The 24933-nt window shown below is 37.4% G+C and overlaps 4 protein-coding genes and 2 long non-coding RNA genes across 8 annotated transcripts; 1 reads left to right on the forward strand and 5 right to left on the reverse strand.

Annotated features, from left to right (window-relative positions):
* Positions 1 to 1949: 1949 nt before the first annotated feature.
* On the reverse strand, positions 1950 to 8596 carry LOC113774805 (NADH-cytochrome b5 reductase-like protein). The gene is made up of 13 exons (XM_027319430.1): positions 8156 to 8596; positions 7412 to 7454; positions 6509 to 6584; positions 4980 to 5039; positions 4805 to 4855; positions 4287 to 4341; positions 4130 to 4200; positions 3959 to 4010; positions 3725 to 3802; positions 3477 to 3566; positions 3263 to 3376; positions 2596 to 2664; positions 1950 to 2505 (listed from the first exon to the last, which is right to left on the reverse strand). Exons 1-13 carry the CDS (start codon positions 8327 to 8329, stop codon positions 2449 to 2451), a joined length of 990 nt encoding a protein of 329 aa, XP_027175231.1. The 5' UTR covers positions 8330 to 8596; the 3' UTR covers positions 1950 to 2448.
* A 1795-nt stretch (positions 8597 to 10391) lies between these two features.
* Positions 10392 to 10799, reverse strand: LOC113776114. The gene is made up of 2 exons (XR_003468976.1): positions 10667 to 10799; positions 10392 to 10570 (listed from the first exon to the last, which is right to left on the reverse strand). It is a non-coding gene; the product is annotated as an uncharacterized LOC113776114 (long non-coding RNA).
* A 147-nt stretch (positions 10800 to 10946) lies between these two features.
* Positions 10947 to 11560, reverse strand: LOC113776113. The gene is made up of 3 exons (XR_003468975.1): positions 11367 to 11560; positions 11126 to 11286; positions 10947 to 11044 (listed from the first exon to the last, which is right to left on the reverse strand). It is a non-coding gene; the product is annotated as an uncharacterized LOC113776113 (long non-coding RNA).
* Positions 11561 to 11706: 146 nt separating this feature from the next.
* On the reverse strand, positions 11707 to 14833 carry LOC113773483. The gene is made up of 9 exons (XM_027318129.1): positions 14781 to 14833; positions 14527 to 14580; positions 14096 to 14187; positions 13862 to 13935; positions 13144 to 13213; positions 12903 to 12979; positions 12763 to 12816; positions 12387 to 12674; positions 11707 to 11728 (listed from the first exon to the last, which is right to left on the reverse strand). Exons 1-8 carry the CDS (start codon positions 14831 to 14833, stop codon positions 12426 to 12428), a joined length of 723 nt encoding a protein of 240 aa, XP_027173930.1. The 3' UTR covers positions 11707 to 11728; positions 12387 to 12425.
* A 2303-nt stretch (positions 14834 to 17136) lies between these two features.
* LOC113775122 lies at positions 17137 to 18916 on the forward strand. Its single transcript, XM_027319869.1, has 2 exons — positions 17137 to 18295; positions 18600 to 18916. The coding sequence occupies exons 1-2, from the start codon at positions 17534 to 17536 to the stop codon at positions 18906 to 18908; spliced, it is 1071 nt and encodes a 356-aa protein (XP_027175670.1). The 5' UTR covers positions 17137 to 17533; the 3' UTR covers positions 18909 to 18916.
* Positions 18917 to 18969: 53 nt separating this feature from the next.
* On the reverse strand, positions 18970 to 23780 carry LOC113775121 (nudix hydrolase 19, chloroplastic). Of its 3 annotated transcripts, none has more exons than XM_027319867.1 (7): positions 23081 to 23780; positions 22045 to 22185; positions 21778 to 21882; positions 21443 to 21542; positions 20523 to 20615; positions 19950 to 20204; positions 18970 to 19449 (listed from the first exon to the last, which is right to left on the reverse strand). In XM_027319867.1, the coding sequence occupies exons 1-7, from the start codon at positions 23732 to 23734 to the stop codon at positions 19442 to 19444; spliced, it is 1356 nt and encodes a 451-aa protein (XP_027175668.1). In that variant the 5' UTR covers positions 23735 to 23780; the 3' UTR covers positions 18970 to 19441. The 3 variants fall into 3 exon arrangements, with proteins under 3 accessions (XP_027175668.1, XP_027175667.1, XP_027175666.1); XM_027319866.1 differs by having other exon boundaries at positions 19938 to 20204; XM_027319865.1 differs by lacking the exon at positions 18970 to 19449 and having other exon boundaries at positions 19638 to 20204.
* Between the last annotated feature and the right edge of the window lie 1153 nt (positions 23781 to 24933).

Below are 24933 nucleotides of genomic sequence, written 5' to 3' on the forward strand. Positions count from 1 at the left end.
AATACTACCAAAAAAAATTTTTTTTTCTGGAATTTTTCGCAATTAACTCCCTCTATTTTCTGTGTACTTCATTTTGTGCATCCCAGAGTTTTCGAAATCTCTCTCTCTCTCTCTCTTTTTACTTTGTTTCTTTCACATTTTGATGTTTATCGGGATGGATGAGTCCAAATCTCCTGCTTACCAAAAATCAAGGAGGCAATTGGAGGATCGCCGTCCAGGAACCTTGAACACATTTTTCAATCATCTTTTGACTTCATATATATCAAATTGTTACAGTAATTTTCCTACAAAAAATCTAAAAAAATGCAATCCAAGCAAGACCTTTTTTCTGAATTATGCGCACATGGAAGTTGAATGCACTAGCATCTCTCTGCTTTTTTTTTTTTAAAAAAAAAATAATCCATTAAAAAGGGAAATACTACTACTTTTATTCAAAAATGTTATGCTTACATTCATCCTAGATCCCAGAGGCGGCCAAATGTGGTAATGTGCTTTTTTGTTGAAAATGAACCTATAGTAAGCTATGCGTCGGCTCCTCTCTCATAGAAATTAATCTTAACAAGGTTAACATCCATTTGAGAAGGAATAAACAATTTTTGGCATTTAATAAAAAAACCAAGATTATAAAGATGGTTAATGAAACTCTTTGAAGTCAAACTTAATTTCGATACGATTCATTCAAAGGATGGAAGACAACAATTGCTGGAAGTCAAACCTTGACCAGCGTTCCAGAATTATTTGCAAAGTGGGAAAGATGGAGGAGGGGCAAGAATACCCACAATTATAGAGCCTGTTTGGAACCTCAAGTTTTTAGCAAGTTTGTATGATACTAGTTTTTTAACAACTTTTGCTACAGGAACCCCAAAAAACTTATCAAAGTTTTTAACCTACACACTTCAAAATAATACACAAAAAACTTTCCCTTCAACTTTTCTTCTTTTTCCTCCCCCACCCACCCCACCACGTCCTACGTCGCCGGCCACCACCTCCACCACCACTTCCGGCGCCGGTTACTATTCCGGTTGTTATTGCCGGCCTTCCTCTTTTTTTTTTTCTCTCCCTCTCTCTCACCCCCTCTCCTTTGACCGATCTGTTGGTGTGTGTCTCTTTTTTCCTTTTTTTTTCTTTCTCCCTCCCCTACCACCTTCCCCCTCCCGCTAGCTGCGATCTGGTCGCGCGACCAGATCGTAGCTAGGGGAGGGGAGGAGAGGGGGAGAGACAAAGCTAAAAAAAAAAAAAAAAATCCATGGCTGCAACAACTCTGGCGTCGGAGGGCGAGGGGGAGGGGAGAGGAGAGGGCAGAGGTGCCAGGGGAGGGGGAAGGGAGAGGTGCCAGGGGAGAGAAAAAGAGGGGCAGAGAGGGAGAGGGAGGAAGGGGCAGAGGTGCCGGGGGAGGGGGAAGGGAGAGGTGTCGGGGGAGAGAAAAAGAGGGGCAGAGGGGCAACTGATGCAGCGGGAGGAAGGAAGAGAGGTGCCGGGGAGGGGGAAGGGAGGAAGAAGAAGAAAGAAATGAAAAGAAAAAAGAAAGAAAGAAAAAGAAAGAAAAAAGTTTTTCAACCTAAAAAATTTTCTTACAACTTCTACAATAATCTACAGTAAAGTTTTAGACAAATACCCAAAAAACTCACCTTTCAAACGGGACCATAATTTTATGGGTTAGTCCCGCTTTGTACTCTTTAACTATATCCGAACTCTCACCGTGATTTCAAATTTTAAAATGAGACAATTTAATCCCTACATTATAAAATTTGTCATATTTATTTTAGACCTTAAAGTATAGTGCTTATTCATTTTAATCCCTAAAGTATACAATTTATCTCAATTCAGTCCCTAAAGTATGCCCATTAAGGCATAACATCTATCTCACTTCCTTAATGATGTTACTCAAGTGAAACAAATTTTACAGTTTAAGGACTAAAGTGTTCTATTTTAAAATTTAGGGACCAAAGTGAAAATTTGAATACAGTTAAAAATTACAAAATGGAATTAACCCTAACTTTAAAACGAGCAAAGGCCCAAGTAGCGTGAAACAACAACAATAATAGTACGTTCGACCTGCGAAAAAGAAAAAGGGAATCCTGTATTCCTGTGCACCCGGCTCCTCCCACACCGCAAGCACAAAGTATAAGATCAGAAAATCAATCGAAAGTTTGATACTGGATCTTACAGGAAAAGATATTCCAGACATTTCTTTAAAGATCTATACTTTCGTCGTCAGGGCTGTCAAAAATCATAAAATTCCCAACAAACGATCCTTATGCTCATCCAAATTCTAGGCTAATGCTGTAAGTTCAGCCTGCGTTCTTTGAAATTCATTTATTCCAGAATATCTTGAATTGCAGCAACACCAAGTACACCCTCCTTCAAAATTTGCATATCATGCTTGAAGCGCATGATATTCTTTGAATATCTTCAAGTGAAGTGCAGCAACCCTAAGTACACTGTCCTTCAGAATTTGTATACCATGCTTTCCGTGTAACCAAGTTCCTTAAGTAAACCAGTTAGCTGAAACGAAACAACATAGGACAAGGCTTTAAAAATAGCATTTCGAACAAGCAAGGACATGTCGAATTGATTGAAATAATGTTTAACTACCTCGCCCTGTGAATAGTCTTTGGCCTTGTCACCAGATATATGCTGCATCATACCAGGAGGACCACACACCTGGAACACGAGAAATAATGAAGAAGCTAATTAGATGATGCTTGTAGCTTTGCACCAACGCAGGATAAACAACAAAGACTCGGAGGAGTTCTATGTGCTATTCCACACCAGGGTCTGTACAACATATCGTGAGTTCTTATTCAGAAAGCAAAAAAACACATCTTCCTCTTCTTCCTTGTCTGATTAGGGTATCCATCCTGGCTCCTTTAAATCTTTTTTCCCTTTTTCATGGTGGATATTTAAAAGGGTAGGGAAGAGGAGATGTTGAACATAACTTGAGTCAGGTTTTTTTTTTTTTTTTTTTTTTGTAATCATGAAATGTTGGATACACAAAGCCACTGCAGGCAACAGAATGTGGAAATCAGGGAACATGGAACAGAGTTGTGATTTCTATGCATGAAATAAACCACAGAGAATAATTCAGATCCTCAAAATTCTCCTCTTTGCTGATACTACAGTATATCCATCGAAAAGGTGGACTTGGTATTAAAAAAGTAGGTAATTGGGCAAGCATACATGCAAGCAGATATAACGTGTGCCCATTGTTCATAAACTGAATAAGGTTGTAATACCAAATACGCTAGATATAAAAACTTACTAGGATAAGTGTATCATCAGCAGGCCCAGGTAATCCTTTGACAACCATGTCTTTTGATATATAACCTTTACCCCCTATCCAATCATTTGTTGGATTATCAACTGTGTAATGTATCTGACAAATTCAGGTGCAGAAAAGGATTACAACGCAAGTAAGAAACAGAATTTGGGAACGGGGACGTAATAAAAAACACTAGAGATATTTCTGCCAATACCGTCAGATTTGGGTGGCTAGCTGCTAGTACATCAAGCTTCTTTTTGAGAAGAATGTCGTCAGGGGATACATTAGCATAGAGCAGTGAGACCTAAAAAGAAGATATACTATACTCATCAAAAAGCTGTTATTCATAATTAGACCCATTGAAAGAACATCTGGTATGATGATGGACAAAGCTGCCACACAACTCAAAACTAGGTATCAAGTGCACCATACATCCATTAAAGATTTGCAGAATATGCCTACCTGGGTGTTGTCATCAGGATTCTCAAGGATAGCCTCTATAATCTGAAGCATTGGTGTGATGCCACTTCCCCCTGCAATCTGGAAAGAAAAACAATGTACTTAACATCCAAATTCAGATAACGACACAGCTTACTAACAGATTAAGACATTGCAACCGTTTCCCAATATTAAATGAACAACTGAACAGAGAGAGTCATGCTTTACATCGACATGTCCACAAGTTAATAGACTTACCATGCCAATGTGTTTCTTCATGTTTGGGCTATATCTGAGCTTTTCAATGGGCCTGCAAGAAAGGTACTCAATCAGATGCTCAAAGAATGCGCAGATAGTCTATATAAATATGCATTGAGATTTAGCAGATAAGATAACCAGCTTTCTTTGCCAATCACCTCAATAACTTACCCCTTCACTTCCATAACATCACCTGGCTTTAAGCTTGCAAAATGCTGACTCATTTTCCCTTCTGGATACACCTATAAAAGTTGGCAACAATATAGGGTTACAATTGTAATGGAATCCAATATTTAGCCATCTACTGAGAGAGAAAATGAAGGCACACCTTAATCATCAAATCAAAGTACCCCTTGGCATCTGGATCAGATATTGGTGTATAACTGAAGATAGAACACTCCTCAGAAGATGTGTGATCAATAAAACATAGCTCATATATAACGTTCAAAAGAATGTCAGGATTGGGAACTTTTCATGATTTAACATGCAAGAACATTAAATTCTAGCTTTTCTCTTGAATGATCAGCGGTGTATTTATAAGCGATTTCCATGACTCTGTAGTGATGATAATTTCAATACAATTACATGCATAACAGTGTTTCTAATGTATATACCGCGGATTCAAGATCTTGAGCATATGGAGAAAACATTCGACAGAAGCATCCAGCCTCTTGAACAACAAACTTAGTTTTATTGAAAAACAATACCAGTTTTGGCAACATATGACAAAGCTAGACAAAAGCGTATACCAGAAAACTGAAGATTAGCATATAGATTCAAATTCACTTGAGCAATAAACCATGTTATTTGCTTGAAGAATGCTAACAGTTAAAATGAAGGACTTACGGGCGAATGACATATTTTGTTTTCCCCTCAGCATCTTGTCCAGTTGGTGCCCTACAAGAAAAAGAATACTTATCAGATTTATGGGATAATCTTTGATTGTCCAACCTCAAGAATATTCAGGTTACTTAAATTACATTATTTTTAACAAAAGATTCTCTAGATATAGATAGCATACCTGGTAAGAATGCATGATGCAATATCAAGACCTAATCTCACAGATGGATCAAACGAAAACCTGCCATTTGAGGGAAAATACTAATATGTCAAATAATTATGAATATCAACATCTTTTTCACAATCCCAAACAGGAATGAAGACTGGGAATTTACTGGAGTCGAACATGTGCATTAGATGAGCTATAATATTACTTGATAGCAGCATAGGACACTGAGAATAGTTATTAACAATTCGTTCAAGCAAGCTAAACAGTTTTCCAGTATAATGGCAATGAAACAAACAAACCCTGCTAAACAACTAATGAAATGACAATGCTTCTGCAGAATTACATAGAGAGAGAGAGAGAGAGAACCATTCATAACCCAGACCAACACAAAAGCAAAATGCTTTTATGCTATTACCATTTAGCAAAAGATTTCACAAAGTGAAGCCAAATTGCATCAGCAGGAAGCCTGCTAGACCAATTTCATGGATTACCTACCAGATAATTAAACCAGTTAGACTACCTACCTGATTCAAACTTTAAAACTTTCTACGAGTTTAAAATATCATGTGGACCTTTTTGCAGGCCAGGGGCAGGAGATTATGGAGACTTAACATAAATTTTTTCCTTGTTTATACTATCTATTGTTTCCATAAAAGACAAATGAACAAATACTGCAACAGCATGTAACTCTTTGGAGACCAATTTTCTCCAAAATAAAAAGCATTCACACAAGAGATTTCTTCAGAAGAGAGGCTCATAATGACAGTAATCTTTTTGGATATGCTTATTCTAAATTCCTCTTCAAGATTTTGGCAAACTGGTTGCATATGTGTATAAAATCAACAATATTTCGAAAGGAAAAAAATATGTGAGACATTTTCAAATTTGGACATATGTTTTCATTAACGAGATCCATTCTCTATGTTAAAGTTTTCCAGGAGAGTACTGGGTAAGTCGGAGTCCAACTGGAGAGTCAAGAAATGCAAATCTTTTTTCTTTGTAAGGTAGATTTCATAAGTTTGAGACTAAGATTACTCATGATATACGTTAGACAGCTTTAACCTAAATAAGCTAGAAAAGAAGTTTTAGATGTGTTATTACGCTTCCATACATCCTCTGCTGCACAAATAGGAAATTCAATGAAGTTCATGAGAAGTACTCCCAGTTTCTTTTGTTTCTTTATTACCTCCATATTTAATTGGTTTTCAAATTCCACCCACTTCGTTAGCCAGCCATGCCCCCAACAGCATACTGTAGTGTCAATGCAGAAAAACTATAGGAAGAAACCAAGGGACTAATATGACAATCATACAGCCCGCTAGATCATGCAAGAAAAAAGATAGATTAGCAGCTCTATTCTGCTCACAAAGCCAGAAGGCAACTTGACTTGCACCATGACCCACGCTAGAGAAACTGATTTCTAATCATATTTAAAACTAATTAGAGGATGAGAATGAAATTTTATACCAATCCCCGCAGCTTTTAGATAGTTGATACTTAATATCTACATGTATGTGCATTGCACGGTTGAAAAATCTTACCTGAATAACTGAGTATTGTGGCTGACTTGTGCCTTGTCTTCCAGTTTGAATTCAGTCCATTTATTAGGATTAAGTGCTGAAAGAGACAAGAGCAAAGTTAAAGAGCATTGAAGAAAATTGCAAAGCATCACCCTGGCATGCAATTTCTTAAGGACAATGAAAATCATATATTTGCATTGCCCCTGTGGGTTTAGCTAATCAATATCTGCATTAGCTCAGTAAGAGAGGAGAAGGAAACAACAAAAGAGTGTGATCAACCTTGAGATGGAGGGTATGAAAAGCGGAAAACCAGTTCAAGGACAGTTAATCACAAAAACCAATCGTATCCAAAACAGATTATTTTGAGTAACAATAATCCTATTGCCAATACACTAAAGAACTTCACCAGAGGTGGAAGTATGAACTTTCAACATGCTATTCTCTACCTCTTATAGCTATGCCTGAAACTCCAAATAAACATTACATTTTATTTTTTTTGAGCAAATAACCTTTAGAGTTGAAGATTTCAGAGATGAAATTTAACACAACCAAGCCCTTCCACAATGACTACTAGCATAGAGATTCAAAATATGGAACATCGTCACATGAAGATAGGATATCTACATGTAGCTCCTTTGATTGAGCAACCGGCATGCCTATTAGGTTCCTCCATTTCACAAATAGACATACGACCTATATGCATTTCTCTTCTGAACTTGATGTTAGCCATTACATTGTTTACAAAATTGCTCACAGAGAAACCATGGTTCGTAAGCGAACCAGTAATGATACATCGATGAGGATACGAAACATGAATTCCCACAGTGGCAATGCCGAAGTAAAACATTTTTAATCATGTTGGCAAATATGTTGGCATAGAGATATTCATTTGATTTGGGTCATTATGTTTAAAAAAAAACCCACCCATTTTGGACCCAGTATCATCAGCGATCTCATCTAGGTACGCCTGCATTACAAAAAGAAAAAAGAAATTAGAGAGAAAGTTTAGAAGGAAAGTCCTGGCAACTTTTTCTAAAGTTAGAGACAGTAGTAACATTCACTAAAACCTCCTTATCCTAATTTAATCGTTTTAGGTGCTAAACCTGCAATAGCACAAATTAAAAGGCACCAAAGAGTAGCATTGCAAAATGGATTATGCAAGGCTTTTGTTGCATGGTAGCAACACAGAATTGGTAGCAGAAACTAAACAGACGGTCAAGGATTGGAATTTCTACATTCCCTATTGGAGTAGGGACAATCGACATGGACATGAGAGACTGTTGTTGGCCCATTTTCCGATTATCTTGCATGCAAAAGTTGCAAACATCAACAAACACATAAACTCAATGCTTAATCAACCGAGCAGAATTAAGCAACTCAATGCTTAATCACCAGAGATTTTTTTTTCTTTTTCAAAATTCCTTCTTTCCGCTTCAAATTGGAGCACTCTTGACCCAAACTACACAGAAAAGACCTGAATGACCTACATTTTGCCATGGTAAAATCTATCTTGACTCTCCTTCATTGGGTATCAACCGGATGACCTACTCATTTAAAAATTTCAACCAAAATAAAACATGAAATTCCAAAAAAAGAGAAAAGAAAACTGAGCTGTGACGTGGCAGACCAAGTGACCGAAACACAGATGAAATAGTTGGGAGAAATTACCACGGATGAAGAAGAGAAGTAGTAATAATAGGATATGCCACCGGAAACCGCCGCAATAGCTCCAAAGGGGATACGGAAATTGGGGAAAGTAGACTTGGATTGGGCTAGAAAAGCTCCATTGAATGCGATCATCGGTGCAGCCTTCGTTGCCAATTTCTTCAATAACGCTGCCATTTCTTTCTTCTTTTCTTCTTCAGGGCCGCCCTTTCTAGACTTTGCGGTAGCAGCAGTACTGAGGTGAATGGTAGTCGTAGTGACTGCTAGAAGAGGCTGAACCTAGGATGGCAGAGTTGGAAATCTCCGACCTCCGGCGGAGAATGTATCTGGTGGGCTCGGGTTGACAAGGATTCTGCTTACAACCGACACGCTGGTGTCTGATGTGGTAATGGTTATGGATTCCTGGTTTTGTTTTTGCAACCTCTTATTGTTAGTATTCAGAAAGAATGTTGGGCTTTTCTTTCTTTTGGTTGGGAAGAAAAAACAAGGAACCTGAAAATGGTTCGTGTTGCTTTGCTTTCCATTTTTTTTCCTTTTCTTTTTCATAAGTGGTCGAAGATGTAAGGAAACTATTTAATTAATTTGCCTTGTTTGGCAGACAAGTTTTTTGCCAAATTTATCTGCTATAAGTTTTTTAAAAACATTAGCTACAGTAACCTCAAAAAACTTCTCAAAATTTTTAAACTATACATTTTAAAATATTCAAAAAAAACACACTACAAAATTTTTTAAAAAAACTTTTACAGTAAGTTACAATAAAGTTTTAGACAAACACTCAAAAAACTCACTTACCAAACAGGTAGTGGGTTCTAAGTTTAGGCCTAGTAGAAGCTGCCCTGTTTGGGGGTTCAGTCCCACATCGGGGTTGTTAGGGGGATTGGGGTAGTATATTAGTTCCCTGTGAGACCTCAAAAGTTACCGGCTTTTGGGGTTCTCACGGGATTCGGGTTAGTTTATTACCACAAAAGTCTTAACTTGCTTGGTAAAAAAAAAAAAAAAAACAGGTTCAATTAAATTTTTATACAATGTCATTTTTACCTATTAAACAACCATTTAGTTACTTGAATAGATGAGCAAATTTGTAAATTACATATATGCTACTTACTTTTTTCTACTTCCATTCAATGTGCTACTTATCTTTTTTTTCTTCTTTTAACCCCTGGCTCCCAAACAATTCAAAATTCTATTCTATTAGTATTTTGTCTTCCCTTCTTTTCTTTTCTTTTTTTTTAAACTCACCTCAACTCCCAAACTAAGCATAAAAGGATCCTAACAAACAGTACCGTAAATAGTGTGTTATGCCCAATTAAATCGTTTTTTTCTTCCTTTTTTTTTAGCCAACTAAATTGTATTTTTCATTCAGCATTAACAAGGATTACATCTACAAATGATTCTAGTTTCCGGCGAGTACCTTTTATCAGAAACTAACAAATTAAAATTGAGCTTGAGCTATTTGGGTGCATTGTAAAAGTGAGTTCAACTTAATATGTTAATGTGCTGCAGTTGAAAAGTGTCTGCTACTACAAGTTCAAGTAAGTCCAAGTGCTAAATGCTACTCCAAACATATTCTTTTTTTTTTTTTTAAGCGGGAGGATTCGGATTCGAGACCTCTTGCTTACATTCCCTCCCCGTACCACCCAACCCAATCCTCCCCCTACTCCAAACATATTCAATTATTGGTGAAATAAATTTAACTTGATCTATTACATTAGTCACTTCAACAACTTTTGATGGTCATGCATATATCCAATATACTAATGAGATGAATGCTTGTTGTTCAGGCCATTCTTTTAGTCCTGAACTAGATAAGGAAGGGGGTAATTTATAACAAAGTTACCGTGTTATTGATTCCTAGGAGTAATGCTTTTTCACCTATGTTGCCCATTATTACTAACTAGGAGGGGATTACCGCGCGATGCACGGTGTTAATTTCATGTTGCCCAGAAAATGCCCAGATTTTCAAGTGGAGATATCATATATCGTATGCATTGCATTTAAGTTATTTGGTTATAAAATGATTAAGCTTTTAAATAAGCAATGTTGTAAGAAAATGCGAGTAAATAAAGGTTTGCATCTAACATAGTGTCGAGAAAAAGATCAAAAAGAAAATAATTGAGGCGAATAAAATTGAAACTCAACAGTATGATTTTGCTTCATGTAGAGATGGGATGAAGTGTTGGGAGAAGTAAATGGGAGATTCAAAAATATTAAACAATGAGTAAACACTACTAATTTTTTCTATTATTCTGTGGAGGATTGATTATCTGTGGTGTTCTTAAATTTACAACGAGCATTAATTTTGATGTTGTTCAATCGTTTCTATATTGTTCATCCAATTCTTTGCATGTAACATTTTAGGGATGTAACAAGCATTTAATGCCTTTCTAAGAGCTGCCTTTCTTCATTGGCAGCACACTCCTACATTGAAGGAAGAAACCAAAACAGAATCAAACTTAAAGCAAGACCACAACTTAGAGCAGAAAATAGGTTCAAGTGGAAAAAAAGTCAAATCACCTTAAACTTCTTTTCTAGATCAGATAATTGTTTATCATTGACTGTCTGTGATTCTTCTACAATTCGGCCTAATTGTGAAACATGCGCATCCAAAGTTTTGAAAAAGTTGGCAGTTATTTCAGCAATTGACCTTATTGTCGTGACAGCTCTTTGATGAGCCTGCAGAAGATGTCAATGTGAGTAACATTAGCTGGTTCTCTCAAATTAGATCAGAGAATGGAAAGTTATCAGGCCAAGCATGTTTCTTTAGTTTCTTAAGCAAATGCCAACCTTACGTTGCTGCTGTGCAAATGCAATTAGTTTGCTCTCCTGACCGTGAAGACTATTTTGAAGATCATTCAGCAGTTTATCAACCTCTGAAGCAATACTATTGAAAAGCTGCATTTTTTTGAACATTGATCAAGCAAAAGATACAGAGGCAAATCATGGTTGTAACATTCAAAGTCAAGAGATACTCACCTTAGTCAGGAAGATGAATGCCCAGAGACCTGAGAATTTAGATGTCCAAAAGTTGACTGTGAATTCCCATCAAGTTCCCCAGCTAAACTGTCAAGAGATTCTATACCAGAACCATACATGGTTTTCAACTACTCGAGGCGGCTTCGAAGCTCTTCAGTAGCCTAGCACACAAGAGAGACGTGAATGTATTGACAAACAATCTATGCAGATACAAGTTTATGCTATTTCATGTATACAATACCTGTGTCTTTGTGGATACAAAAGACTGCATATCTTCTTCCATATCCTTTAATTGTTGCTCTTGTTGTGTTGCTGAAGCTGTCACAGTTTTATGCAAGATGCGAAGCTGTTGCGTTAGCTGTGATTGGAACTTCTGGACAAGAATTCTGTTTCCATCTTCTATTTTGTCCTTGTGCTCTGGATAAGCAATTATGCATGAATAACAACATTAAACTGCATGGTTTTGGGCATAATACATCCTTATTCTGTTTAGATCACTAAGCTTAGCATACAAACCAATCTTAACAAACAAATTGGAGACATCTGATGCAGCATTCTCCAGTTCTGTTTGAAGATCAAATGCCCGCTCCATAAGTGCTTTCTCTGGTAGAAGAAGACCACATGATGTCAGAAAACTGTTCTAATAATGTCTTGATGGATTATAGAAAGATTTCTTTTACATGATGGATAGTTGTTATTAGTACATAAGGTGAGAAAAAGCAAGCAGAGAAATTCAAAAACTTAATTGTGTCTAGCAAAAAAAATTCAGCTCATTGTGGGCCTCTGTCACTCTTTTGCGTTTCCTATTTAACCAAAGGCAAGTTGCACAAGTAAACAGACTAAAATATTGAAAGTAAAGGGACCTCATATCACCAGTCAAACTGGAAAAACTTAATTATGTCTATCAAAAAAAATATTCAGCTCATTGTGGCCCTTTATCACTCATTTCTGTTTCCCATTTACCAAGGCAAGTTACACAAGCAAAAATTATGAAATGGCCCATGTATATAACATCACAGATCTCACCTAGATATTACTGAATATTAGAGTCAAATAAGAAGGAAAATTGCTTAGGAGACAGGAAAGCATTGCAGGCTAGCAGATCAGATGCAACAAAAAATCATAAATTGAAAAAAGTTATTAGAATGACTTGGTAGCCTAAGTAACAGGAAAATAATAATAGATGCATTATTTATGCAGCAACATTAGCATTTAGGACTATATGTGAACAACTTTAAACTGTGGTGAACATTGGCCTCACCAGACTTCAGAAGATTGGCCATCAGATACTCCTTTTCTTTTATTGTGGCATTAGCTTGTCTAAACCGTTCCTCCAGATCAGCCAAAGCATGCTCAGTTTCCTGCAGCATTTTCTAGAGCACAACAAAAATATAGTTGTGACATCATGAGCAAAAGAGGGGAAAACAAGACGTACTATTATGAGGGCAACAAAATAAATTAATTTTATCTCAGTTTTGTCAAGTTTGTCACTTAACTCTGCTGTCAATAGCTGTTGAGATTTGTAAAGTTCCTGAAGCACCACAAATTGCTGCTCAAAAAGCATAACGTGTAATCAATCAAGTGTTGCAAGTGGCAACAAGAAAAGACAAGCTTAAAGATTCATTTCTCAAGCATACCTTGTCCCTGGATTCCACATCAAGCTCCATGCGTTCTATCTTCTCAGCCATTGCCTGAAATTAGAAACAAAATTACTAATTTTCAGGGGAAATTTTCAGGTAATACATGTCATCATCAGACCAAATGACCAGATTGGGACCTTTTTCTCGGCTTCATCCTGCAGATAACGATCTTTTGGTATATAAATCCTGTTCTTTTCTCTAGCAGCATACACCTCTGATGAACATAAGATTGTTAAATAGATTCAATGCAATATTGTCACGGCATGTGCAAAATTATCTAATGTGCTTAACCAGTTTGTAAACCAAAAGATTTCTGTATTTATGGAAGTGTACACAACGCACTTGCATGAACAGACATAGACAGAGCAATCAACAAACCTTGCTTCAGTCTGTCAATTTCAGAGTATAGATCTTTAATCATTGCAGATTTCATCATCTTCTGATTAATCTGAAATCGCAAGCAAACCAACATTTTTTAGCAGGATATAAATGAAGACAGTCACAAACCCTATGAAGGAACACAATGGGAGAAACATAGAAGGAAATCAATACATGTAATGATGAAAGAGCTTTAAGAGCTCTTAGAAAGACATGTAACATTTTAGGGATTAAATGCTTCTAGAAAGCTTTAAGAAACCACCATAACTCATAATTTCTGTCAAACAGCACTAGAAAAAATGTTTACAGAGGAAAACATTGATGTTCATGCCTATTTTTAGCTAAAACCTAATAAAAAGGTATTCTGTCAAACATTGATGTTTACACAGGTATGAGCCAAAGGGCTCTTATAAAAAGGGAAAAACAAGGGAAAGAAAGGCTAAAGCACAGGACTTATATAGCAGCAGAAAAATGAACAGAAAAGCATAAAGCAGGCAAACGGACGAGCAAACCTTGTAACATTTTTTTAAGGAATGCAACATTATAAAGCTACTTTAGGGCAGACATAATCAGCACGAAGGAGGAAAACGTTCAAGAAAACCTTGTAACATTCTAGAAGGGTGTAACAACATGGACCAAATGTTAATTGGCAAGGAACAAGGCAACAGGCAAAGCAAAAAAGGCAAGCTTATGCAGAAGGGAGAATAAGTGATGGCACCTTAACCTTAGATAGGCAGAACAATCCTTTGGCAGCCAACAATAGAGCAGGAGGAAAAAGGGCAGAACCGCCTTCTGTATTAAACAAAACAACGAGAAAAAGAAAGATTAAGAGGATACAATGATAAAAGAGCTAATGAGCTATAGCACGCAAGAGAGAATGAAAGGGGAAAAGCATCAGGGAATCAGGGGAAAAGGGGTAAAAAGCATAAAACAGAACGCGCGAGAAGCTTACCCGCACAAGCTAAGAAGCGCAGAGCAGAAGCTAAAACAAAAAAATAAATAGGATTGTAAGCACCACTGACAGGAGAGAAATGGAACACTGAGCTAAAAAGATGCGCACAGGAAATCAAAGATAAATAAAGCAACAGAAGCAGCAAAAATGGGGCGTAATGCAAAGGAAGTAGCCAAGGCAACAGTAAGAGTTCAACGGGGCATAAAAATTTAGGGGGGAAAATCAAATAAGCATGACAATTCCAGACAACAAACTTACCAGGAGGAAAAATGTAATAGTAACAGGGCAAGTAAATTCGAAACAAGAACGCAGGAAGACAGCAACTCCGACAGAGGGAATAAGGGAAAGGAAAGAAATGAGCTAACAAGACAGTGGATAGGAGCAAATAGATGGAAAGAAAGAAAAGACCAGCGAAAACAAGGCACAGTTACCGTGGAGCATAATGGCGGTAGCTGGAGGAGGCGGTCTCAGAAACACAGGAGCCTCTGCATACATCGGAGAAACAAAGTTTCTCAGTCCTTTCAATCAGAGGAAAGAGAAAAAGTCCGTTTTTGGTAGCTCTCCAAACCAGAGCTAAAACTCCTTCTCAACAAAGGACAGAGGCAAGCAATAAGCTCAGCAACAAACAACGTTGCATTTGTTTTTTTAAAATGAAGGGCAAAATGGTAAACCCACGCAAACCCACATTGAGCCCATCACCCAATACTTCGCATCAATCAAACCAGCACCAACCGCCATAAGCTTACTCAGCAGGTTAGCCGGTCCTCATTTTCGTCTATCGGACAAAGAGCAGGAATTGTAGTGCTCCTCCCAGCGGACAAAAGAAAGAATCCGAAGCCCCCTCCCAGCGAAAGCACGCGAGCCTCACGTGATGGAGGACGACTCTCCAGCGAATAAAATGCAGCCACATCAGCACAGCCACCACAACCCTTAACGAATCCTTTCGCGCTTTTACTATATAGGTAGATGAAATAGGGTCAACTGATAATACAGAACCTCTAGGCATCACCTTTCCTTCGTTTAATACTAGAATTGACAATTGAAACCTAATATCTGGGCTTGCATTAATTTAAAATACGCGACAAAGGGAATGTGCTATTTAAAAACCTCACATTCAAGAACCGTAGATTTTTTTGAAAAAAAACATTCTTGTCTTTTTTATAAGACTGATGGAAATGAATCAATACGAAAATAAAGCAAAAAAAAATCAAATTGCATATCTCCATAATAGGAAAATGTCTTGGGTCGAATTTGACTGTTTTTTCTTCTACAACATATTGACATGACATGAGCTTGAAGGGTTCAAGAATCAAGTTTTCTTTTTATGAGGGCTAGAATCACTTATTTTAGTTTTTTTACCCCATCTTGTAGGATGGATCTCGAAAGATTTGAAAGATCTTACTCCATACCGTATATATGACTTTCATTGAATATGGCTTTCTACAAATTTCTATATATATCCAAGAGATCGAGTATGGAATTTTGTTTATACACTTTAAATTGAGTGTCTCTTTTCAGTTAACATTGGAAATCCTGTATTTTCCATATCCATACAATTGAATCCTTATGTTTCCGAAATAGTGTAAAAAGAAGTGTTTCTAATCATTCCCATATGACTCGAACGTGTTCTAAAAAAATCTAGATATTTTGAATTGTTTCACAAAGTCTAGGAAAACTCTCTGAAATTATTTCAATAATGAAATTCTAATCCTTTTGCCGTTTTTCTCGTCCCGCTTCTTAAATCCTACCCTTCACCTGCTATATAAAAAAAAATGGTGAACTTAGTCAAATTCGTTTGAGTTTGAGTCGTTGAATAAGCGTCCTTAAATTAGATGAGCTAAACATTCGGCTTGATATTCTGAAGTTGGCATATTGCAATCTTTTGTATCAATACCACTTTTATCTGCTACTTTATAAGGTTTTAGATGTGCCGAATGAATGACCGTCATTTAGCAACATTGTTTGAGTCCGACGGAGAAATGGAATTGGTGCAGTAAGTATAATAGAAGATCCCTAGTAAGGTTGGTAAAAAGGTCTAATTCCTAGTCATTTGCGATTCTCAAGAGACCAATAAATTTCACGGCCCCTTGGAAACGAATATAAGCATTAGGTACCACCAGGTGGGTATACATCACTGAACAATACTGTTGCATCAATGCAGCATGATATGATAGCCTGTACAAGAGGCCTTGCATATGTTGGTTGATCTTCAGGAATTTGGTATTTTTCTCAAAGGAACTGTTCTTTCACTCAAAAATCAACGTCAATTGCCATTCGCAATTGAGAAGAACGCGACTACTGGAATCCTTTTGGCTTTTTGGACATCAACTTGCGCATGGAAAGGTGACATATTTTCTTTCGTCATCAAGAAAAATGGTGTAACATCAGAAGGGAACTCATCCCGTGGCCGTGTCGCACTGATGTGGGCGCAGATGAATTTGCTGCGTCTCAACAACAAACATTTTTCTCCATAATAATTTTTGTACTACAGGAAATACAAAAAAGGGTAAATTCTATCCTCTACCATGTGTCCATAGCTTACAGATTTAAGCCATTTTCACTCTCGTCCGAAATCTGGATAGCCTTGGGACCAAGAAAACCGGACTAAAAATCATCCACTCTTTAGCGAGAAAAACAAAAGCCCGAGTAAACTGTTGATCGAGGGCACTTCTTTGAGCTCTTTGACGTGTGCCTCCGTAGCTATCCATCTACATGTGCAGGACAAAATTTGCTCACAGAACCTTAAAAGGTGGTTATCATTTTGGTGCTGAAACTATTTAACCTGTAGAGCCAAATAGACGGGAAAAAAATCTGCATGCTGTAATTTTGGGCTCTTTTAACAGCGGATACTAGTTTTGTTTCTTTCTCATCATGTAACAACAATTATTGTCATACTTTTGAAAGGATGACTTGCTAATAATACTGGAGTAAAATTGACAGCTCTGCCCATGTGGAATATTTTTCTGATTTTGGAACCCACGTATCAAGATTAAAATTTTCAAATAGCTTTCCATTGAATGGCAGAAAATGGTGCAGAAAATGATAGCGAGACAATCATGTTGGACGGACTCCATGTAAATGGTCATGATGAGACAATAAGTTCAACACGTATAAACAATATTCTGCTGAACCAGACACCAGCAGGTCCTGCACCCTCCATCACTAGCCAGCGGCTTTTCTAGATCCTTCACCCTTGTGATATCGAACTACCACTCTCACAAAGATCTTTGTTGGTTCTGGTTTTGTAGCCCGACCATACATCCAGTGGAATTGAGGTCTGGTTTCAAAAAAAGCTTCGAACATATTGCAAGTAATCCGTCTTCCCAAATTGATACACAACTTCTCTTGAAGCCGGTCGTGATTTTGCTATATCAGTTGGAGAAATCAAATTAAATTCCCAAGTACGAGTAGGATTCATTACTTTGTGAGCTGAGTAGAATGAACAGCCTTGAAAAATTTGCTAGCTTCAAAGATGGATCTGGCTTTGCAGCTGAAACAGTGCAAATGGCACAGCAAGTAACGATATTGCCTTCTATATTCGTTGGTGAAGTTAATGTCGGCAGGAGTAGGAGTAGGACCAATTATAGGAAAAAATTTAGTCCACTGGCCATCCAAGTGCCTTTTTCATCATTGCCAGCGGAAGAGGGTGGAAATCTGACAGAATTCAAAAGGATCACTGGCTCAGACACAGCTCTAACAAGATGCAAAGTACCTGATTCCTGGATGGGCCATGAGAATACTGTGGGAATCATTGGTGGCTTATCTGCTTCCTCAACAGCTATTTTCCTGGCAAAACTTGTTTGGGGGAGTTCAAGGAACGAGAAAGAATCCGTGCCTTTTATTGTCTGCAGTGACTCAACCATAAAGAGTGAGCTTTCCATGAATAGTACTCGCAGCAATGATTCTCGAATTCAATTGCATCGTGGAGTAATTATAGAGAATTTGAGATGCAAAATGGCATTTTTGGAGCAGTCTGGAGCACGATGTATTGTCATGCCATGCCATGTATCTCATGTCTGGTATAGAGAGATCTCCAATGGATGTTCAGTGACATTTCTCAATGCAGGAGACTGCGTTGCCAGTGAGCTCAAAGAAGCAAAACTAAAGCCACTTGAAGGTGGTAGTAAGGTGCGAGTTGGGGTGCTGGCAAGAGATACACCTTTGGTGGGAACTTTCTATCAGGAGAAGCTACAGCGTCAGGTAAATTGTCAGTTGCTGCAAAACAAAACAAAAAAAAAAATTCTGTCTCTGAGACGGATATTTTTGTAAGGAGTGACCAATATTTTCACAAGCAAAAAGTATCGTGTGGTGATTCTCTGGATTTTGCGGGATTGTTTCAACGGCGTCCCTACTTGACTATGAAGCATGCATACATCCTAATAATTTTTGAGCAGGAAGAGTGCAACTTGAGTAAAAATGTCAAAAGAAGGGGCAAATTTTGAGGTAAAATGCTAATGGGAATATTTGTTTCTGTTTCTCATGGTTGAGGTTTGTTTTCTCGCAGGGCTTTGAGGTTGTTTTACCAGATAATCCAACCACGGAGCACATAATAATTCCAGCATTCGAAGCACTGAACCAAAAGGACATAGAAGGGGCCAGAAATCTTTTAAGGGTTGCAATTCAGATTCTTCTGGTGAAGGCTGTCAACATCATTATACTAGCTGCTGATGAATTTCAAGGTCTTTTACCCGGCAGCGATCCTCTTCTCAAGAAATGCATTGACCCTCTGGATTCTTTGGCCAGATCAACTATCCAATGGGCGAGATCAACTAAAGATGGCATGGCACATAGAACTTGGTTAACAAATAAATAGCACAAGGAAATGAGCAACCTAGAGAAGAGATCGATGAAAAATGGCAATAAAGCTAGCTAAAGAACTCAGAGCCGAAAGGCAGTACATGTTCATGCCATTGCCATATAGATACTTGTCAGAGAACTGGAGAAAAGCGGTAATAGGAAAGTTCTCATTAAAGTTTCATTAAACTTTTTAGCGGTTCAGAAATGTAATGCGATGTACGCAACACATGACATCTTAAAACTGCTATTTCTTTTACTAATGAAGCATTATGCCTCATGTCAAACATGCGTTCCAAAAGTTTCAGGGGGCTATCTTCTGCTTCCTTGAGGCGAAGTGGCCACCTGACTCGAAGCTTTCAGCACTCATCGCAATATGGTTTGGTTTAGTCGGTCGGGTTGCTCAAACAGCAAGCACTAGTAATCAGCTCGAGCACAATTATGATGACTCAAAACTTTGATGATTAGCATCCCAAAGCCAAAAAGGAAAGAACAAAATCCAAAGGTATCCGCCCAACCTATGGATTTCACACTGACTTCCACAAGTGAGGGTCAAAAACCTGTGCCCAAACTCAAAGAGAGTTAGGTTTAACAACACGAGTCGTGTAAACTTTTCTTTACAGATATTGTTCGAGGAAACGACATCGGACTGTCGGAAGTATAATTAGGAAAGCAGCAATAGCAACGAAAAATGCAAGCTATGCCAGAAATTAAAGAATGACAACACAATGCGATTTGTACTAAGATCTATTGCAATAAAACCCGTCAATCTATCTGCATTGCCAAATCACATGCTTTTTGCAAGTAAACTTCATCAGTATTTATTTATTACATGTAATTGTACATCAGTAAGGCAACAAGCGGATTTCTCTTTGTTTTATTTTATGTAGTACAACGATGGTACGATACAATTCACATTTTCGACTCCTAAACCCTCTATTCATTCTGAAAATTTGGGAATTCCCAGGAAAGAGAAGATAACGGGTCGCATTAAAAATAAAAAATTTGGTACAGGATTGAAGAAACTATAAACTGGAGAGAGAACTACCAGGTTGTTTACTATGCGTTTCTGCCCCATTCACCACAACTTGATTGGCCCAGGAAGAAATGAGATGATGAGCAATAGCGAAGGGTCCAGGGATGAACATCGAAGCAAGTTCCCCACTTTCCACACTAAAGTCCGCAGATAGGTTCTGTCCTTTCTCAACTCCCTTGCATATTTGGTCCACTCTATCTGCTGCAGTTCTTTGTGCCTTCTTGTATTCAGCAAAAGTCAGTGCCTTTTTAACATCTTCTCTACTATGCCATTTTGCATCTAGACAACCAAAATTTTTCTCGATTACTACTACATCCAAAAAAGACTAAAGTACGACTCCATTCAGATTACTACTACATCTAAAAATGACAAAAGTATCACTTCCTTTCACAAAATTCAGCGAGGGCAGGTACAAAAATCAAACTGAACGAGTTTTTCTTTAGGCGAGACACACATGTATTGGTATCTCAAGGGTTTTCAAGGCTGTGATAAAATTAAACAATGTCAGCACATTTTCTACAAATTCAAGAGCATCTAGAAAATGTTTTTAAGAGGACAACAAAACTGGAAAGCAATGGCACAACATGAAGAAAGTACCTTCCAGCTCTTCCTTGTCCACATTAATTTCAAGTGATTTAGCGTAAGCAAAGAACCCTACCATAAGCTGACATGGGATGCCACTTGGTCCAACTGCAAATAAACCATGCAAAGAGCACACATATTAGGAAAAGCACATGATTCTGGTCAGATGGAAGTAGGCTAGATGCTGAGGTGATAATTTGAACAGCATTCACTAACTGTCCGCCAGTTGATTGACTGAAGTTCACTGATACTTCATTACAACTACAGGCTCTGAAAGAGGTCCATCAAATACTATCTGGAAAGCTCGATAAACAGATGCAACATCTCATTTTAGAAAGGTAACTTCATTATGCAATGTAAACCAAATTAACATGCTATCCAAAAGTAAATCAAAGCACGTCAGCAGAAAGTCCATTTTGAAAGTCTTAATAAGGTAATATGAGCATACAATGCACACATGCGTGAGCTAATAGAATATGAAGGACCTGCTTCATACTTACGCAAGCATTTCCGAGCATATGTACATGCAAAAAATGTTTTAACTTTTAACCGCTACAGCACCCCTCCCCACCAAAAAAAAAAAAGAAAGGAAAAGAAAAGGGAAGAGAGAGAGAGAGAGAGATGCAAGTCATAACACAACATCAATAAGTAGAAGCATTCCTATTCTCAAGTAACTTGCGTAATTGTAACGAGTAGGGTAGTGCATATGGAAGGAGATTAAGAGAGATGTCTTATTTTCACCAAGTACGCCTGGAAGAACAATATCATTGTCATTGTTTTTCCTTTTAAACAGAACAGAACATAAATTACTTCATGCATTTATATTAAATTCTTAGTCCATAATAAACTGACCATGTTTTCAAGCTTAACCTCTTTTGATCTCATGAATAAACCCGAACATATGTACAGTTAGAGCATGGCAGAATAAATATTACCAGGCCATGGCTGAGAACTATGATAGACGACTTCACCAACTTCAATCCCAGCTTCCTCCCACGTTTCTCTTCTAACAGCCTCTTCTAAGCTTTCTCCTGGCTAACAACAAATTTAAGGGGAGAAGGAATACAACGAAGGAAGAGCATGCAAAACATGGAAAGGTAATCAAATGCTGTGGATAACTGCAAATGAAGCATAACTAGTAGTGTTGACGCCTAGAAGATTACATCAATAAGTTAGTTAATTCACTTTTAGAAGGGAAACCTAATAGAAAACTACCAATGGCTACATTCTTGAATCATAAATTGACCTCAGAATGGTCATCTCAACATACCTCTATGAAACCAGCCAAGCAACTCCACATGCGAGGCACAAATCTTGACTGCCTACTAAGTAGAGCACGGTCATTCTCTTTATCAATGACTAACATAATGACAACCTGTGAAACAGAAGGATGGTCAGGGAAAACTATGGCTATCAGTTAATCTGGCACAATAACTGCCTTCCCTTACCTACAAAACTAGACAGTATAATATTGAGGGCAAACTATACAGTTATAACAGTTTCCCTGCACAAGAGGAAAAACTATAGAGCATAATACCGGATCAACTCGCGGATAAACCCTCCTTTTGCATAATTCATTTGAACAACTCTTTCGTCTACCAGCGTCCATGGGTACTGTTTTTGCTCCACAATATCCACAGAAACGTGATGAGGTATGCCACTCCAGTAAAGCTCTTGCCTGATTCAATGGAAACCAGATACTTTATATACAGTTATACAGGAAACAAGTTGCAATGATAACAAGCATCTTATAAGCACCAAAAGAAAAGGATGTATGAATTCTATGCATGCAAGTGGGACAAAAGATATGAGTGCTTAGAAAAAACCTAGTTAACTGCTTTAACAAAGCTTAAACTCTGAAATTTGCAAATTATGGTGGAACCAAATTCAAGTTCGTCCAGCAACTCCAGAAAAAGCTTAAACTCTGAAATTTGCACATTATGGTGGAACTTAATTCAAGTTCATCCAGTAACTGAAGCATAAAAGATATAGGTAACAGACCACTATTTCCAATTACAGTTAACAATCTAGACATCTACCCTGATAGTAGCATGCTCCTGACATAAACCTCTCACCACTCTCTAATCTTGTCCAACTGACACAATGACATTATCCACTGTAGAGCTTGAAGTTAACCACTCAGCAATCCAAGAACATCCCTTAACACCTACTGGATTACCGGCGATTAAGATCTTACTCATATCTTGCTTACTGAGCTAAATAACAACATAGAAAGTTTAAAAAAAAAAAAAAAAAGTACAGTGTTTTATACGACCCAAACCAGTATAAGGCATCTGAATATTATCACCACCAAACGAGTTTCTCTATTGCTTCTTCACCTAACATAAGCTAAAAAGTATTTCCCTGTTTGGGGTTAACGAAATAACAGAACGACTGATACCTATAGTACTTTTCTGTAGAATTGTTTACCCTCTGCTTCTGGCAATACCATTAAAACATATTCATTGGAAAAGATTTGAACTTTCACACATCCCAAAAACCACATAATACAAATGCAACCCAAATCACCATTAAGTCCAAAGAATGAGGGGGCAGAGAAAAACCACACTTACATGACCAGCGACAGCAAGCTCACCCATCGCTTTAGCATCAATCCAGTCAGTAGCAACCATCAATGTCCTCAACTCCACAAAGCAAAACTGCCTGGCACCAAATTCACTCACAAGGCCGGTAGCCTCAGATACATCAATAGCCCAATAAACATCATCATCCTCGGCAGTGAAACCCAAGTAGACCAACGAATCTTCATTCAAATTCACCTCAGAATTCTCCAAAAAAGCCCTGCACTCACCCAGGCTCAACCAGCCCAAATGCCAGCTAGGCTTTCCACCGGAGCCAGAAGCATCGCATACCGAACCGACCAAGGGCCTGCCCTTCCTGAAAGGCAAGACCTTGAAATCAGGAGAAGACGGCTCATGGGTGTGGCTCAAAAGAAGAGTCTTGAGGGTCTGGAAAGCCGAAGTAGGCGAAAAAGGGTCACTGGATTTTGGGGTTTTTAGCCTTATGGGGTTGCCTGCAAAGGCATGAGAGTTGAGGTTGATGGACATGGTGGTGGAAAATTGAGAACAGGAATAGGGTTTTCTTGCCGTTTTAATGAGGGATAAATAGTGGAGAGAGAGGCTTTTTTTGGAGAGGGAAATGAAGTTGGAAGCTGCTATTGCTGCTCCGGCTGCTGAGGTAGAAGAGAGAGAGAGGAGGAAGAACATTTCTCCTCTTCTCTTGACTTCCTTGTTGGGGGCGTGTCCATTTGGCTTTTTTCCCGTCGAAAGATCTCCCCTCCTGAGTGATGTGGTAAAATCTGGGAGTTAAGCTAGGTGGTGACTCTTGTCAGGTGACAGGTGGACTTTTTCTCTGCAGGTTTCGCCTGTTGTCCTTTTTCGAGCACATGTTTTTTCGTTTTCTCTTATTTTGGTAGTATTTTTTATTTGCATCATAATTATATTTTTTAATCAATTTTTATCTAAAAAAATAATTTTTTATTTTACATACATTTCATCACAAAAAATACTATAATAACTATTCTAAATAATATTTCAAATAATCTTTTATCCAAATACACTCATTATGTTCCACACCTAGGTTTTATTGCAGATTGCTTCAATCGTTGATGAAGTGCGGAGAGTTTGAGTTCCAAATCAAATATCTAAGTTTGATGGCACTCAAACATTGTAATTATGCCTTGAAGGAATTTTGGACTTTAAATGCTTGAAATTTTAATGGGTTAAAAGCATTAAACCCCCCCTTAACCTTACCCTTGATTATATTTTACTCCCATCAATTCAATAAATAGGTACTTCGCCCCTTTTATTTTATGTTTTAGGACAAAAATACCCCTTTCATATTAATTATTATTTAATTTATTTTTTATCCTCTTTCCTTGTTTCTACTTGTCCTTTTTCTTTATAAATTTTAATTTTTCTCCCTCCTCTCATATGATCAAATACTTTCTTCTCTTTACAATTATTATCTATATATTATTTTTAATTTTCTTAAACTTATTATTTATTTATTTCTATCTATCTTTTTTACATTTTGCTATTGAAAGTAATAATTATCATCAAGTGTATGCTATAACAAAGTATATTATCTATGCGCATAGATTATTTCATAAATTATTTAAATCATGTCTAGAGTTTAGAATAAATTAATTTCTAATAACAACAGTAACAAATTCGAATCGTAATAACATAGTGATTAATAAACAATACATAAAAGAGTAAATAAAAATATTAGTTACTTTTTTGGGCTATACTTTTAAATATTAAGTAATTTAAAGTTCTAATTTGCTAATATATTTTAAATAGTTAAATTGCTAAATAATACACACTTTTTGATTATGACAGGTATATATATTATTTTTTATTCTATACAATTTGTTTTGAATTTTTTATAGTGTAAATAAATA

The sequence above is a fragment of the Coffea eugenioides genome, chromosome 6 (assembly GCF_003713205.1).
Source record: "Coffea eugenioides isolate CCC68of chromosome 6, Ceug_1.0, whole genome shotgun sequence".
In the NCBI taxonomy this organism is placed as follows: Eukaryota; Viridiplantae; Streptophyta; class Magnoliopsida; order Gentianales; family Rubiaceae; genus Coffea; species Coffea eugenioides.